The sequence below is a fragment of the Lithobates pipiens genome, unplaced genomic scaffold (genome assembly GCF_037356315.1).
Source record: "Lithobates pipiens isolate NorthernLeopardFrog02 unplaced genomic scaffold, aLitPip1_a1.2 Scaffold_27, whole genome shotgun sequence".
Classification (NCBI taxonomy): Eukaryota; Metazoa; Chordata; class Amphibia; order Anura; family Ranidae; genus Lithobates; species Lithobates pipiens.
Window position 1 is genome coordinate 23,105,197 of NW_027507788.1, and position 18,199 is coordinate 23,123,395.

At 44.0% G+C, this 18,199-nt stretch overlaps 1 protein-coding gene across 1 annotated transcript in view; it reads right to left on the minus strand.

Annotated features, from left to right (window-relative positions):
- The window catches only part of TMEM145 (transmembrane protein 145), a 180,083-nt gene that overhangs the window by 14,987 nt on the left and 146,897 nt on the right, over positions 1–18,199 (minus strand). Inside the window, exons 8-13 of the mRNA XM_077456618.1 lie at positions 16,617–16,685; positions 12,409–12,489; positions 12,247–12,325; positions 9,236–9,329; positions 6,681–6,853; positions 1,729–1,849 (exon numbers count right to left, since the gene is read on the minus strand). Of these exons, the coding sequence (XP_077312744.1) occupies positions 1,729–1,849; positions 6,681–6,853; positions 9,236–9,329; positions 12,247–12,325; positions 12,409–12,489; positions 16,617–16,685 (617 nt within the window). The remainder of the gene's footprint in view (positions 1–1,728; positions 1,850–6,680; positions 6,854–9,235; positions 9,330–12,246; positions 12,326–12,408; positions 12,490–16,616; positions 16,686–18,199) is intronic.

Here is an 18,199-nt window from a genome sequence, read left to right on the forward strand (position 1 = left end):
AAAGATGGATGCGCCGGACCACAGGGGACAGCGGTCACATCGCTGGCTCCTGTGTCAGGTAAGTGACACATAATGGGCTACTATGCGATGCATAGTAGTCCATTATGCTTTACCTTTGCAGGGAGACAAAGAGGAAGTAAACCCATCAGGGTTTACTTCCTCTTTAAAGAAGAGCTCCAGGCCCCCCCCCTAAAAAAATTGAAAGTCAGCAGCTGCAAATACTGTAGCTTCATACTTTTAATATAAAGACACTTACCTGTCCAGGGATTCAGCAATGTCCTCATCCAAGCAGATTCTTTAATCTGCTCCAGGTGGAGGCGCCGCCATCTCAAGTAAGGGAAGCAGGCAGTGAAGCCCTGTGGCTTCACAGCCGGCTTCCTACTGCGCATGTGTGAGTCACCCTGTAAATAGTGCCGTAGACTTCTGGGACCTGTGATGTGTCCCAGAAGACTGCAGGGGAAGGGGGGGGGGGGTTGGGGTGGTGAATGTCTGGCTCAGATCGCAATGGCACATCTGACCAGAAGTGGGAGCCGGTACCTGTCAAAAACAGGTACCCACTCTTCCCTCCTCCAAAGAGTGGCAATTGTGGTAGTGGAGGGTGAAGTTTGCTTAAACTAATAGACTGAGGTTGGGTTCACATCTCCGATGGATGCAGCTTGCAGCAGGGGTCCAGTGCATCCCTGTTCTCCGTTTCAGAGATGAATCAGGGCCAACATTTGCCATTTTGCCTTCGACCCTGAAACTGAGCCAAAGACACACTGTGCAAGCCACTCCACGGCCACAAAGGAGATATGTGAACTAGCTCCATAGATTCGCCGCAAGATCACTTTTATCAGTCGCGGTCGCTCCGGTGCCCTCCGCTGCTTACCGGTGCCCTCGGCAGCAGCAGAGGTGATCGGATGTTGCTCCTTCCTTGGCATTGAGACGAGTGAGGAGAAGATGGCCACCCATCTCCATACCATACCAGGGCAGAAGCGACGTCAAAACATCAGTTCCACTCATAGCTCTTAAAGGGCCATTTTTTTTTTTTTTTTTTTTACAGAAGCGAACACAAATGAGTAGCACCCACATATGATAATGGTGTTAAAACCACACATTTGAGGTATTGCCACGTTCGGTAGAGCGAGAGCAATAATTCTAGCCTCAGACCTCCTCTGTAACTCAAAATATGCAACCTGTAGAATTTTTTAAACGTTGCCTATGGAAATTTTTAAGGGTAAATGTTTGTCGCCATTCCACGAGCTGGCGCAATTTTACTTTACTGTTGTCTTATTTTTTAATTCAAAACAGTGTATTTTTTTCGAAAAAAAGTGCGCTTGTAAGACAGATGCGCAAATACAGTGTGACAGAAAGTATTGCAACAACTGCAATTTTATTCTCTAGGGTGTTAGAAACAAAAGTATAATGTTTGGGGTTCTAAGTAATTTTCTAGCAAAAAAAACCCTGATTTTAACTTGTAAACTACAAATCTCAAAAAGAGGCTTGATCCTTAAGTGGTTAAGTTGCAGTATGCTTCAAGATAAAAACAGAAAATAAGCCATTAAATAAAAATACAGGGCTTTTATATGAATATACAGACAGGAAAGAAGACAATCATGGCTCTATGGGTTCATTTCAATGTTTTAAATAAAAAAAGATGAAAGGTATATTTGAAAAACACTCTAAATTGTTTCTGTTTAGTCAGTTCTATGCCAAACCTTCTCATAGACGGGAAGGTCTCCAACTCACCAGGAAAACAGCATGTGCATACAGATGGATTCCTAGCTGTATACCATTGACAATCTTCTCACGGGCCCACTTTGGAATTCCAAAGTTAGCAATCAGAGCCATGACAGGAACAGCAAAGAACCTGCCAACAAATATGAATTATGGTGATTTGTATATGTTGTATCATTGCTGGAAATGAATAAAAAACAGTGTGGCCTGGTCATGGCACAGTAATAAAAAGTCCTGCCAGAATTTGCTCATACTTCTGTGAAATATTTAATCTAGTCCTTCAAGTTCCCATATCTGGACCTCCTTAAAAGAGAAGTACTGTATGGTCAAAGCTTTTGGGTCACAGGAGTGCCCAACTTTTGCTCCCCCCCGTGGAAAAAAGCTAATAAGGAATTGCAAAAATGGACTTTATAGGCACACACATATAGTGAAAATTATTGAAATTTTAATTGGATAAAGTTAAAATCGTAATTTACAAAACATAAAAAGAAAACACATCATAATAATACATGACCCCATGTATTATTATGATGTGTTTTCTTTTTATGTTTTGTAAATTACGATTTTAACTTTATCCAATTAAAATGTCAATAATTTTTACTATGTGTGTGCCTATAAAGTCCATTTTTGCAATTCCTTATTAGCTTTTTTCCACTTAATATTGGGACGTTGGCATATTGTTACTGGTGTATCCACAGTGTCACCCTGTGAGGATACACGTTAAATTTCATTCAACCTTTTTTGACATCTTTTGCTCCCCTGTGATGCAGAGTCAGCTGATCGCAGGCTGTTGCCCAATATCAGCTCATGTGGCAAATCTGCTCCATATTGTCAGGATCCACCCCGCTGACTGACGGACAGCTGGAGCTGTCTGAGAGCCAAAAACTGTTGCGACTGCCCCCTCCCCAGCCCAGTACTTCAATGAGCACTAGAGGAGCAGAGAGCGGTGACTGACGTCACCGCTCTCTGCTCCAAACAAACTGAGAACCGAACAATCTGCAGTCATGTGATCGCTCAGTACTCGGGCTTAGAGCAGCAGCATAGAGGTGAGTCTGAATGTTTGTTTTAATTACAAACCCATAATTCTCCGTTAAGCAGGATGAGTTATATTTAGTAAACTAAATAATAAATGTATTACCCAAAAAGTGTGCACAACACAGCAACCCAACAGCATCCAATGATAAAATTCTTTCCTCATTTCAGCTGCACTCATTTTACAAAAAGCCATTGGTAACTGGTTGTAGTGGGAAACTGCTCATTGCAGTACAAGATAAAAAATATTTCTCCTATACTGTACAGTGCCTTGAAAAAGTATTCATACCCCTTGACATTTTCCACATTTTGTCATGTTACAACCAAAAACGTGAATGTATTTTATTGGGAATTTATATGATAGACCAACACAAAGTGGCACATAATTGTGAAGTAGAAGGAAAATAATAAATGGTTTTCCAAATCTTTTACAGACAAAAACAAATAAATATGTGAAAAGTGTGGCGTGCATTTGTATTCAGTCCCCTTTACTCTGATACCCCTAACTAAAATCTAGTGGAACCAATTGCCTTCAGAAGTCATCTAATTAGTAAATAGCATCCACCTGTGTGTAATTTAATCTCAGTAGAAATACAGCTGTTCTGCGAAGCCCTCAGAGGTTTGTTAGAGAACCTTAGTGAGCAAACAGCATCATGAAGGTCAAGGAACACACCAGACAGGTCAGGGATAAAGTGGGAGAATCTGTCAATAGGACAACTAACTATTAGTCGTGCCCCCCACAAATCTGGCCTTTATGGAAGAGTGGCAAGAAGAAAGCCATTGTTGAAGAAAAGCCATAAGAAGTCCTGTTTGCAGTTTGAAGCCATGTGGGGGACACAGCAAACATGTGGAAGAAGGTGCTCTGGTCAGATGAGACCAAAACTGAACTTTTGTCCTAACAGCAAAATGCTATGTGTGGCGGAAAACTAACACTGCACATCAACCTGAACACACCATCCCCACTGTGAAACATGGTGGTGGCAGCATCATGTTGCAGGGAAACTTTTCTTCAGCAGGGACAGGGAAGTTGGTCAGAGTTGATGGGAAGAAGGATGGAGCCAAATACAGGGCAAACTTAGAAGAAAACCTGTTAAGAGTCTGAAAAAGACTTGAGACTGGGGCGGAGGTTCACCTTCCAGCAGGACAACGACCCGAAACATACAACCAGAGCTACAATGGAATTGTTTAGATGAAAGCCTATTAATGTGTTAGAATGGCCCACTCAAAGTCCAGACCTAAATCCAATTGAGAATCTGTGGCAAGACTTGCTGTTCACAGATGATTTTTATCCAATCTGACAGAGCTTGAGCTATTTTGCAAAGAAGAATAGGCAAAAATGTCACTCTCTAGATGCGAAAAGCTGGTGGCAACAGCCCCAAAAAAGACTTGCAGCTGTAATTGCACTGAAAGGCGGTTCTACAAAGTATTGACTCAGGGGGGGCTGAATACAAATGCACGCCACACTTTTGTAAAAAATGTTGAAAACCATTTATAATTTTCCTTCCACTTCACAATTATGTGCCATTTTGTGTTGGTCTATCACATAAAATCCCAATAAAATGCATTTACATTTTTTGTTTGTAACCTGGTCAAAAATTTCAAAGGGTATGAATACTTTTTCAAAGTAATGTAAATGGGCTATTGTATTCAGAGAACCATTGACAGCTGTCAGAGTACAATAGCCCAGAAGGGGTATTTGTCCATCTGCGCTGTTCGGTGCCGAGTTTCTTGCCTTTGCCTGCAGGCTGAATGAGAGATATCGAACCTTATATTGCCAGCTTGTTTTGGGCCAGTGAATTCGACAGAACTAAAACCACAGATTCAGCATGAAATCAAGTTACTAGAATAGTCAGAGCTTAGCAATGTCCTCCTCTATATTTCCTGAGTAGAGGTGTCCTTTAAAGCAAGCCTAACCCCTTAAAGTGGGGTGCCCGTAAAAAAAAAAAAATTAAAAGTCAGCAGCTACAAATACTGCAGCTGCTGACTTTTAATAATCGGACACTTACCTGTCCCGGGGTCCAGAGATGCGGGGGAACAAAGCCCCCCCCCCCTGTTCCCCGCTCCGCTCGCGGCGCCGTCATTCGTACTGTGGGCACCCGGCTGTGGCTTCACAGCCGGGCACCCACTGCGCATGCGCGAGCGGCGCAGGCCGTCGTGATAGTCATCTGGGACACGTGACAGGTCCCAGATGACTGTGCAGCACGAGGGGAAGTGATGTCACCAGCCCAGGCAATGAAGAAGGCAGACTACGAGGGACCCCCTAGCAACAGGTATTTAGAGGTGAGTAAAATATAATTTTTTTTTCCCAATTTTTTTTTTTTTTTTAAAGATTTTTAAACACTTTTTTATATTTTGGTGGCAACACCACTTTAATAAAAATGCAGCCAATTCTACAAATAAAAGCTGTTGTTGTTGTTGCCGGAATCTATTGTTGTTGGGGTCCAATGTTGCTGGGGGAATCTATTGTTGCTGGGAGATCTACTTTACTGCTTTTCAGATTACTTATCACTACAAAATTATTCTTGGTTCTGTATTCTCTAAAGCCGCGTACACACGGGCGGACTGTATGGCCTACTTAGTCCGTCATACAATCCGACGGACAGTCCGTCATACTTTCGAATGAACGGACTTGACCACACACGGATGCACAAACAGTCCGTCGAAAGCTTGCGTGATGACGTGTACAGCACGTACGACGGGACTAGAAATAGGAAGTCCAAGACACAGCAATGCAACCTTTCGCCGTGTAAATCCTTTCTGAGCATGCGCCATTCTTAGTCCGTCGAACTAGCCTACTGACGAGCGGATTGTCTGCTGAAACCAAAGTATGACGGACAGTATTTCGAAAAATCCGAAATACTTAGTACGCCAGACTGCACGCTGAAAAAGTCCGCTGAAGCCCACACACGAGCGGACTGTCCGCTGAAATGTGTTTCGACGGACTAAGTAGGCCACACAGTCCGCCCGTGTGTACGCGGCCTAACAGGGGCAATACTGGGAGCTGCGTAGGGGGTGGAACTAAGGGATGGTGCTCAAAGGTGGGTAGGGGGTGGAGATGACAAGTGTCTTAGAAGGGGGAATTTCCTTCAGCTATTCTCTGAGTTTTTATGGAGCCCTATTTCAGAATGACTGGGTTAACCCATTGTTTAGGATTTAGGCCAATGGAAAGAATGCCTCCTTAGCCCTTGTACACACGGTCGGAGATTCCGACAACCAAATCCGTCGCATTTTGTCCGTCGGATTTTGTCCGAAACTGTTGTATACACACGGTCGGACGAAGTTGTCGGAAAATCCGATCGTTCAGAACGTGATGACATTATTTTGTTACGGCGGGACTATGTTCAGGCTAGTAGCCAATAGCTTTGATGTAGGAATTTGATCTGAGCATGCGTGCCACTTTGTCCGATCAGGATTCTCTACACATGATCGGAGTATGTCCGATCGGACCAGTTTGTCGGAAAATATTTCTGGCAAATTGGAAAATTTGGTCCGACGGATATTCCAACGGAAACAGTCCGATGCAGACCACACACAGTCGGAATATCCGACAAAACGCTCCGATCGGACACATTCCGTAGGAATCTCCGACCGTGTGTACAAGGGCTAACAGTGGTGGTCAGAATGCCACCCCTACAGACAGCTAAAAAGATCATTGGTGCCATGCCACTGGCTCTGCCAAGTGTTGAAGGGCTTGGAACTATGTACGTACCATCAACTAGGAGGTCAGTCAACCACAACTCAGGGAACCCCTAGCAACATCTCGAGGAAGCCTAGTGTTTTATGGAACCCCGTTGGAGAATTGCTGGTTTAACCCATTGTTTAGCTTTAGGTCCATTTTTTTATATATCATTAGTCCACTGTGTTTGTGCATGGTATGACAATATATAATTGTACCACAGCTCTACCACCATTTGATCCACTCTCATACTCACCACAAAGTATAAGCTGCGAAAAAGGGCACATAGAAGGCCTGTTTTTCTGGGAAATGTTTGAGGGTCACCAGCACGGCGTAACAGAACCATATGTAGGCCAGAAACTGTAGAGCAATGTTCCCATAGCCAGCAGGGGACTCATATGTGTAAAGGACCTGAGCTGGGTCAAAGAACTGGGAGCAACACACAATAATAGAGACAAGTAAGAACCTTTTAACCATAATAAACACGAATATCTTATCAGAGCTTACATATTTGATGTACATGTCGCTTATGTGCTGCCAAATGCATAGACTGCAGCAACCAGGAGCAAAAGTCCGATGGAAAATTTTGCAGCAGTAATTCCTTGTCGCTATAAATTATTAAACATAATCACTATAGTCTATTATTACCACACTATAATCTATTATCTAAAAGATCTATTATTTTTTATATAATAGATCTTTTAGATAATAGATTTTTTATATAATCATTTTCTATATAATTGTTTTTTCCAGTAATTGTTCATAACATTCAATATACTATGCCTGCTTTTTCTCATCTAAATGTGAGTGCTACTATTTTATATATTAAAGTTGTGTTTTAACCACTTACAGACCGGACGGACCATTTTGCTTGCTTAAGGCCGCGTACACACGGGCGGATTGTCTGGCCAACTAAGTTCGTCAGACAATCCGACAGACAGTCCGTCCTACTTTCGAATGAACGGACTTGACCACACACGATGAACAGACAGTCCGCCGAAAGCTTGCGCGATGACGTGTACGGCACGTACGACGGGACTAGAAATTCGACGTCCAATACACTGCAATGCAACCTTCGGCCGTGTAAATCCTTTCTGAGCATGGGCCATACTTAGTCCGTCGAACTAGCCTACTCACGAGCGGATTGTCCGCTGAAACCAAAGTTGGACGGACTGTTCTACGGAAATTCCGAAAGACTTAGTCCGCCAGACTGTCCGCTGAAAAAGTCCGCTGAAGCCCACACATGAGCGGACTAAGTTGGACGGACAATCCTCTCGTGTGTACGCGGCCTAAGACCAGACCACTTTTTGCGATTCGGCACTGCGTCGCTTTAAATGATAATTGTGCGGTCGTGCGACGTGGCTCCCAAACAAAATTGACGTCCTTTTTTTCCCACAAATACAGCTTTCTTTTGGTGGTATTTGATCACCCCTGTGGTTTTTATTTTTTTGCGCTATAAACAAAAATAGAGCAACAATTTTGAAAAAGCGCATTATTTTTTACTTTAATATATATAAAAAAAAAACATTTTTTTCCCTCAGTTTAGGCCGATACGTATTCTTCTATATATTTTTGGTAAAAAAAAATCACAATGAGCGATTATTGATTGGTTTGCGCAAAAGTTATAGCGTTTACAAAATAGGGGATAGTTTTATGGCATTTTTATTAGTAATTTTTTTTTTTACTAGTAATGGCAGCGATCAGCGATTTTTATTGTGACTGCGACGTTATGGTGGACACATCGGACATTTTTTACACATTTTTGGGACCATTGTCATTTATACAGCAATGAGTGCTATACAAATGCACTGATTCCTGTGTAAATGACACTGGCAGTGAAGGGGTTAACCAGTGGGTGGCAGTGTAGGGCTTAAGTGTTCCTAGGGGCGTGTTACTAACTGTTGGGGGCTGGGCTTTCTTTTAGTGAACACTGATCTCTGCTCCAATCACATGGACCAGAGATCAGCGTCACTTGTTGCTAGGCAGAACGGGGAGATGCTGTTTACAACGGCATCTCCCAGTTCAGCCGCCCCGTGAGATGATCGCGGGTATGCCCGCGGCGATCGAGTCCGCGGGACCCGCGACCGGACTCACGGGGGGTCCCGACCGGCCCGCACGCGATGGCAGGGCGGCATTTAAGATTGGACGTACCTGTACGCCAATATGCCTGCCCGTGCCATTCTGCCGACGTACATCGGCGTGCGCTGGTCTGGAAGTGGTTAAAACTACTGCACCCAGAGGCGCCTCTCCTCTTGTTTTTTTCTACAGCCTCAGAATATGGTTTCTATTCTACATTGATGGCAGCCCTGTGTGCATCCCCTGGATTGAGTCCTTTTACCATTTGACATCTTACATAGACGTTTTTACAATTTTTATTATATTGACTTTTTTCCAATATAGAACATAATTTAATTGCATTGGGCAAAAAATTGACTCTTGGATTAGTGCGCCTATATTTGTTATCATATTATGACATTGCCTTGCAGGGGATTTTTTTTTTCCTCTCAACTGCAGTTTACTACTGCTTTAAAGGGGGACACAGACAGCAATAAAAATGGACCAATATTCTAATCCCTCTCCCCTCTATCCAAAACTAAAAAAAAAATGTTTTGCCTTTAGTTATACTTTAAGGTAAGTACACAGTAGATGGGATTTGCTTTGTTTTTTTTTTTACAGGCAAGCCTTCTTCTTCTGTGATGACAGGGTCACTTTAGAACTCATATTTGCTTAAGCTCCACATTTTGTTAATTTTGCACAAAAAAATGGTGCTGGAAATTTAGGACTTGACTGTATGACTTTAAAGATTCTTACCTGAGCCTCATGTATAAACAGCACCGTGTGTGTAACCGTGTACAGCGTCATGTAGACTGACAGTTTAATCGAGCCGAGGTGGCTGATCCGACCCCTGAAATGACAAGGCCAAAGAAGGTAACCGGATAGGCTGATGATGCATGGACATGAGCAACTTGTGTTTAGCATCAAGACGCTGCGTTCCTCCTAAAATGAGCTTCCCAAAAAAGAAGTATCAGCATTGCCGCTGATTATTGTCCATTAAATGTGCCAGGGGTGTCATCTCATCCTTGATTTTGCTACGTACAGCTGTTCCAAGACAAGTATGAAGTCAGTAAAGTTAGAACTCCTGACCTGTTTTTTTTTCTATTCTGGGCGACTCAGTAAAAATTAATAGAAAGGATCTGGACAGTGCTGGCCGGTCCATAAGGAGCGCAGGAGCCCTTATGGATCTTATGGAAATTTGACCAATAGGAAAGAGATTCATAGAATGAGTTATTTTTAAATAAATGATAATATGACATTTTAAAGTTAAAAAATGTTAGTCATATTATCATTTATTCAAAAATAAATCCTTTTATGCAGGGGCGGACTGACCACTGGGCCACTTGGGCACTGCCCGAGGGCCCCGTGCCACTAGGGGGCCCCATCAGGGTTGCCAGCCTCAGTAAAACCAGGGAAAGTATGTAAAAATCAGAGGTTTTTTTACATCTGTCTCTGAAATGTCCCTTACCAAAATCCTTTTGGTCTAGAAATCCTGAGATTATAGCTGCCCCACCTCTCCAGTGCCTTCTCAGCCAATAGAAACACGTCTGTGTATACTGTGTGATTGTATACTGTGTGATTGTATACTGTGTGTGTGTGTTTGTGTATACTGTGTGATTGTATACTGTGTGTGTGTGTTTGTGTATACTGTGTGACCCCATAATGTCTGATTGCCTGGGGGCCCCCTAATCTCCTATTGCCCGGGGGTCCCATGAGTTGTCAGTCCGCCCCTGCTTCTATGTGTGTACAGTGCACTGCAGGGCTCCGGACTAATAGAAGTCTATTAAAGAGATTGTAAACCTCAGAAAAAAAAAAAAAATAAGAAAAAGGCATAATGAGCTAGTATACATCGCATTCTAGCTCATTATGAAATACTTACCCCAGAATGATGCCCTGAATTGGCGTCGGCCCTCCGAGTACACAGCGGACATCTTCCACCGGAGTTACCTCCGGGTTTGCGGCTCCGGCGCTGTGACTGGCCGGAGCTGCGATGATGTCACTCGTGGGAGCCGCCGGTCACAGCACGAGTCCTGAAGAAACGGTACCAGCAGCCCGTTCCTTCAGTATGTATGCACCGATGACGTCAGCAGCAGCGCATATACTGAATATTCCCGGTAGCTATAGGTAAGCCTTATTATAGGCTTACCTGTACGTAAAAGCGGTGTAACAGAATTTACAACCACTTTAAGTCCATCATTGTTTAACAAGCACGTGATTAGAGCCTGAGGCTCCGATTGGCTTGTTTTACATTTGTGCTCTGTGCCCTGAACCCTCCCACTTTTTACTTTAGCGAATCAAAATTCGCCATTGTGTCACTTCTGGTTCTGCGTCCCGGCCAATCAGGAGGCTGAAGATGGAACACGGAAGCCGCCGGGTATCAGGGGAGCCGTGACAGCCCAGGATTGAGGCCCGTTTGCAGGTAAGGACCTGAAGGGGATTTGTTTGTGCCACCCAAATTATTTTATCACCAGCCACCACTGGATCTGGGTGATACTCTCCTAGATTGTAAGCTGCTATAAACAGGGCCCTCTTAACCCTCTTGTATTTTATTGTGTTGGACCTGTATTGTCTCCTATTTATATTGTAAAGCATTGTGCATCTCATTAAATCCTGTATAATAATAATGATAATGGCCCCAGTGATATCACCTTTATAAACAAGTCAGCTATAGCAGCATATTGTAATTGAATGTTAATAAAAATTGCCTTTCCTTCTCAATTTGCAGCACTGAAATTTTCTGTAAAATGCAATGTAATATGGCAACCTGCAGGCACCCTGTTCACAAATGGTGTACAGAATGCCCCTAGAAATGTAATTTCCTGCTTGTGTGATTGGCTCACTAATTATCCCAGAAGTCCGCACTAAGATACAAATCTGATTTTGGGCATCCCCTGCAACAAAAATTACATTTGTGTTAAAGGGGTTGTACAGGTAAATGTTTTTTCACCTTAATGCATTCTATGCATTAAGGTGAAAAAACATCTGACAGTGCCTGCGCCCCCAGCCCCCCCGTTTTACTTACCTCACCCCTCGAAAGTCCCGCGCTCGTCCCCCGACGTCCTTTCCACCGTTCAGCCTGGCCGCTGATTGGCTGGAGTGGATGAATGGAAAGCAGTGCAGCCATTGGCTCGCGCTGCTGTCAATCACATCCACTGACGCGGAGCGCCGGGGGGCTGGGCCGTGTGATACAGCGAGCGGCTATAGCCGCCAGCTGTATCACGGAAGCGCGCCCGCAGATGCTTCTCACCATGCGAGGGAGCTCGCATGAACGTGAGAAGCATCTGCGGGAGGAAGCCGAGACAGCTGCCGAGGGACCCCAGAAAAGCAGGTTCGGGGCCACTCTGTGCAAAACGAGCTGCACAGTGGAGGTAAGTATAACATGTTTGTTATTTTAAATTAAAAAAAAAAAATTCACTTTACAATCCCTTTAAAATACTCCCAATAGGAAATCACGTCTAAAGGAATGCAGACCCTGCCACTTTCCTCATTAGCAGCTGATTGATAATTATAAAATCACTCCCATTTTCATTCACTTTGCGCATGGACACAGACAGACAGCTATTACTTCTTAATAACGAAAGGTAGGAATCTGCAACACAGTTTGTTAAAATCCCTGCAATGTACATAGATCACTTTTCCGAACAAAGATGGAGCGACTCTTTAAAAATTCATTTTTCAATCTGGGCCTGTGCTAGGGGCAATGCAAATGATGCCAATGGTGATAAACTGCAGTTGTGACACATCTTGCTGGCAGGTGGTCTGTATACCTTGTCACTGTAAATCCTTTTCCAAGGAGAATCAGCATGAGCAGGAAGATAAGGAAACTGGCAGAGAAAAGCAGCTTTGCTAGAAGGGAAATAAAATGAGATTAGGTATAAATATGAAATACAAAACGGCAGACACACATACATCCATACTCTTGAACTGACCTAGCACTTTGATGCTGGGACTTCCCACTCCGTCCTGTGCGTACTGACCCCAGTATATACAGAAGAACACCAGGCTGAGGACTAGGAAAAGACAGAGGATGTTATATACCAAGTACGACCATAATAAGTGTGTGTGTGTGTGTGTGCGGGTGTATAGTTATAATTCTGCTCTGCCAGTCTTGTGATTTACAAACACATTGTACAACATCCTGACTGGACGGTGGTGATCGCGCTTAACCACTTTCCATTAAAGCGGTCGTAAACCGCTGGTGCTTAACCACTACAATACCGGGCACTTTCGCCCCCCTTCCTGCCCAGACCAATTTTCAGCTTTCAGCGCTCTCGCAGTTTCAATGACAATTGCGCGGTCATGCTACACTGTACCCAAATAAATTTTTTAGCATTTTGTTCGCACAAATAGAGCTTTATTTTGGCGGTATTTATTCATATTTTTGCGATATAAGCGAAAAAAGAGCAGAGATTTGGAAAAAAAAAAACAATATTTTCTTCTTTCTATTTGAAAAGAAATCAAATAAAATCATATTTTGTCATAAATTTAAGCCAAAATGTATTCTGCTACATGTTTTTGGTAAAAAAAATTCCGTTAAGTGTATAATAATTGGTTTGTGTGATCACAGATATATGTACGCAAATGATCACGGACATATGTGTGTAGATAATAATTGGGACATGTGATTTTAATGCTACATATGTGGGGGACATGTGTTTTTATTATTTGGGGACATGTGTGTTTTGGGGACATTGTGTGGGGACATGTGTGTTTACACTGTATGTTTTACACTAGACTGGTGATCAGTGAGTAAAAAGCTGTAAAAAACAGCTCATACTCACTGATCACCAGCCGGCTGCAGGGATCCGCTCTCCTCTCCTCAGCAACAACTTCCGTGTGAGGAGAGGAGAGCCAATTGCCTAGCAACCGGCTGTTTGTTTACATCACATGAAGGCTGTCATCATATGATCGGGAGGGCCAATCACAGAGCCCTCCTTCCGATCCGAGATGCACCGTGTCTGGGTGCACCCCCTCCTTCTGAAGGACATTCCTGAACGTCCAGTCAGAAGGAGAGAGCTCCCACCCGGCCAATGTATGTAAACAAACAGCCGGTTGCTAGGCAATTGGCTCTCCTCTCCTCACACGGAAGTTGTTGCTGAGGAGAGGAGAGCGGATCCCTGCAGCCGGCTGGTGATCAGTGAGTATGAGCTGTTTTTTACAGCTTTTTACTCACTGATCACCAGTCTAGTAGTTAAAAAAAAAATCCTGCAAGCAATGTCATAATGTGCTAGTATGCATCGCATGGATTCATTGTCTATAAGGCCCAGCTCTTCTAAACGCCTTTCTCCTGGCAGGAGAAAAGCAGTGTCAAAATAGTGTCTAAAGCCACATTTTTGTAAATACATTTAGGTGCATTTAGATGCATTTAGGCATGTCAAGTGCTTAAGTTATTAATTAATTTCAGTAGCCAAAATAATAATTTATTCCAGCCATTGAAATTAATTAACGATCAAGTGTTTAGACATGACAAGCGTTTTTCTGGTAAAATCCTGGATGTGTTGGCAGTAGAGATAGCCTTGCGGTTCGTGGCAAATTTTGCTAGTTCACGATTCGCCAAACCGGCGGACTTCTGGCGCATGTTCGCGGTGGCCATATTTGTTTACATTGCAAAGAATTTTGACCCATGACACATCCATCATGGGGTACAGGACAGCCAATTGAGACATTTCAGCACATGGACAATTGGACATACCCCCTACCTTATAAATAGACCTGATCTGGCGGCCATTTTACATTCTGTCTTTTGTCAGTGTAGGGACAGGACGCTGTGTGGAGCAGGGACAGTCAGTTTAATCACTAGCTATTACTATTAGGTCCACAAAGGTCCTTTTAAGGACTGGTATAGGTGTACAGTATATAGGGTTGTACACGTATAATTTACTTTCTTTCAAATATAGAAAGCATATTATACTTGACTGCTGTGCTGCTGAGCTGATTGCTGCCCGATTCTGCAGCTGTCTTTTATCAGTGTAGGGACTGAGGGACAGTTTGGTGTTTGGAGCAGGGACAGTCTGCAAATCACTGGCTACTAGGTCCACACGGTGCTGGTGTCAGTGCTCTCTATCACGGTGCTGGTGTGGGGTCAGTGCCCTCTATTTCGGTGCTGGTGTCAGTGCTCTCTATCACGGTGCTGGTGTCAGTGCTCTCTATCTCGGTGCTGGTGTCAGTGCTCTCTATCTCTGTGCTGGTGTCAGTGCTCTCTATCACGGAGCTGGTGTGGTGTCAGTGCTCTCTATCTGGGTGCTGGTGTGGTCTCAGTGCTCTCTATCACGGTGCTGGTGTCAGTGCTCTCTATCTCGGTGCTGGTGTCAGTGCTCTCTATCATGGTGCTGGTGTGGTGTCAGTGCTCTCTATCATGGTGCTGGTGTCAGTGCTCTCTATCTCGGTGCTGGTGTCAGTGCTCTCTATCTCGGTGCTGGTGTCAGTGCTCTCTATCTCGGTGCTGGTGTCAGTGCTCAGTCTCTATCACGGTGTGGGTTTCAGACAGTGAGGGAGATAGCAGTGGAGAAGCCAATCAGCAGGCAGTGCCAGCACCATGGCTGAGGATCAGCACTGGACTGGCACCTCCGGACCACCGCAGTAGAGCCCTGCATAGGTGGGGGTAAGAGCCGGGCAAAGGGAGGGGATCAAGCACAGGTTGGCACACTGGGACACTGGCACAGGACTGCGCTGCCCTGACTGTGGCACTGATCATCTCCTGCACCCCCTTCATAGCCTGCCCTGACCTTGCCTCTCCTCCATGGCCTTTATGTGCTCCTGAATTCACAGATAAAAAATGAATACTTGTCGTTGTCGATCCCAGATTCACTTAATACTTTTGTTATGTCAGTGTCCATGTGGTGGGACTATGTGTGCACAGCTAGTAAGGATTTTGTGGCTGAAAATATGACCTGGAGGTTTTTAAGGTTCGCCTGCCATTAAAGTCAATGGGGTCCGCTGCAAACTTTGCGGTTCGCAACGTCTCGTCGGAAGTTCGTCCATCACTAGTTGGCAGTGGCGTTTTTTCTGCCTCTAAATTCCTGTAAATGCCTATGTGTGCATGGACACAGAGGGGTTTATTCACTAAAGGCAAATCCATTTTGCACTGAAAGTGCACTTGGAAGTGCAGTCGCTGTAGATCTGAGGGGGGACATTCAAGCAAAATAAAAAACAGCATTTTAGCTTGCACATGATTGGATGATAAAATCAGCAGAGCTTCCACTGATTTCAGATCTACCCCTTATGCCGCGTACACACGACCGGACTTTCTGACAGAAAAGGTCAGACGGAATCACTCCATCTGACTTTTTTCTTCAAAAATTCAGACGGACCTACAAATAGAACATGTTTCAAATCTGTCTGACGGACTCAATTTCTATCGGGAAAACCGTTCGTCTGTATGCTGGTCCGACAGACCAAATATGACGCAAGGGCAGCTATTGACTACTGGCTATTGAACTTCCTTTTCTAGTCCCGTCATACATCATCACGTTCAAAACGAATGGACTTTGGTCGATTTTAGACTGTTAAAATGAGTTTTAGTCGACTAAAATTTGTTTTAGTCGACTAAAATATACTGGAGATTTTAGTCCACTAAAATGTACTGGAGATTCAGTCGACTAAATACGACTAAAACTAAAACAATTGCAGAAGACTGAAATAGGACTAAAACTAAAATGCCACTTTAGTCCTAAGACTAAAACGAAATTAAAATTTGCTACCAAAATGAACACTGCCTAAAAGTGGCCTTATTAACCACTTGCCGTCAAATCACGTACCTGTACATCATTGGCTTCAAGTGGTTGTACTGGGTTAAGCAGTGTAAGGAGGAGAATGCTTGTCAGGACCACAACAAATTGAAAAAAAAATAAAAATAAATAAAAGGCAAGGGTAGGATCTGTACTGCTGAATAAATTAAATGTAAAAAGGCTTTACAAAGAGTACAGAGCAGTCACATGTCCAACCCTTAACATGAGAAGCTGCAAAATAGCCCATCAAAAACAACTTCAGACGAGGTGGCCTCTGCAAGTTTGTGGATGGAGAAATCCCATTCAGAAGGTAGAGGTAAGAAGAGCTCCAAAAAGAGAAAATCAGACTTGTCACTCCATGAAAAGGGAGAGGTCTAAGCTCCTGACCTCGGGAAATGAGCACAACTCACCCTCCACTCCAGCCGCTGCCATGAACATCTTGTATGTAGTGTGCAGAAGCTGTCTTCCTCGCAGTATATCTGGTCCAAGAATGAAGAGATAAAAATACATTTTTAGATTATTTTGTTTTCAAAGTGTATGTAAATCCTAACAATGAACTGTTAATTATACCATTCAAAGAATTTTGACCAGACAACGAACAGGGGGTGCTGTTCGAAGGCTCCAGCTGGGTCCTCTCCTGTAGGACGCCACTGGGAGCGCTGGCAAGGACAGAGCCCATCCCAGTTCCAAATAGAAAAGGTCCTATGTGCCACACAACACTGTAGATATGTGACGGTCTCAGCCTGGGCTCCAGCCAAGCCACGCCCCAACATGTTTCGCTCCACCCCCAGGGCTTAATCATGGGGATCAATGATTAAGCTCTGGGGGGCGTAACATGTTGGGGGCGTGGCTTGGCTGGAGCCTAGGCTGAGACTGTCATTACACATATCTACAGGGCCTAGCAGTGATGTGCGGCGCATAGGACCTTTTTTGTCTCTTGTATTCAAAGTATTTTATTATGTCTATGTATTTTGAGACACAATGTACAGGGATAGGTACAATTGTAGACACGCACCCACACTCACTCAGGTTGAACTGGATGGATTGGTGTCTTTATTCAACCTTACTAACTATGTAACTATGTCTGTTTTATAAGTGCAAAAACCCTGTTGATCTTGTAAGTAATGCAGCAGAATGAGAAAAACTGACCTGATTCCCCTATCCACACACTCGAGGTGGATGGGGGTTTCCACTGAATTATAGTATTCTGACAGTAGGGAGATTTTCCTACAGGGCCTTTCCAATCCAATCGCTTGCATCATCCTGTTTTTAGCCCTGATGAAGGGGGAGTGCTGAGCCCCCGAAACGCGTTGGCTGTTCCAAAATAAGAGAAAAAGAGAGCCTAGTGCTAATTGCATGGCAACATGTGATTAGTGGGCTAAAATAGCCCACTGATCACATGTTGGAGGGCATTATGCCATACTTGTGGTTTTGTATCATTACTGATTTTAATGTTTCTATTATGTAATTATTTTTTGATATAATAAAATATTTTTTTTTAAAGTGGTGTTCCACAGAAAAAAATAAATCATTAACATTCCAAAAAAAAAACACATTTGGAATTTTTTTTTTTTTAACTCACCTCTAAATGCCTGTTGCTAGGGGGTCCCTCGTAGTGTGCCTCCTTCAGTGCCTGGGCTGGTGATATCACTTCCCCTCGGCACAGGAAGGGCTCAGCTCTGCCCCCTCCTGTCAATCATCTGGGACACGTGACAGGTCCCAGATGACTGCGCGGCCAATCACGGCACGCGGCGCCACTCATGCATTCGCACAGTGGGTGCCCGGCTGTGAAGCCACAGCCAGGTGCCCACAGTTAGAATTCCGAGTGGAGGGGGGGAACGAGTGGGGCTTCATTCCCCCACATCGCTGGACCCTAGGACAGGTGAGTGTCCGATTATTAAAAGTCAGCAGCTGCAGTTTTAAGGGCAACTCCTCTTTAAATACTGTCTGGTGTACACTCACAATCCTGAGGGGTGTTGCCGTGCAATTAGCA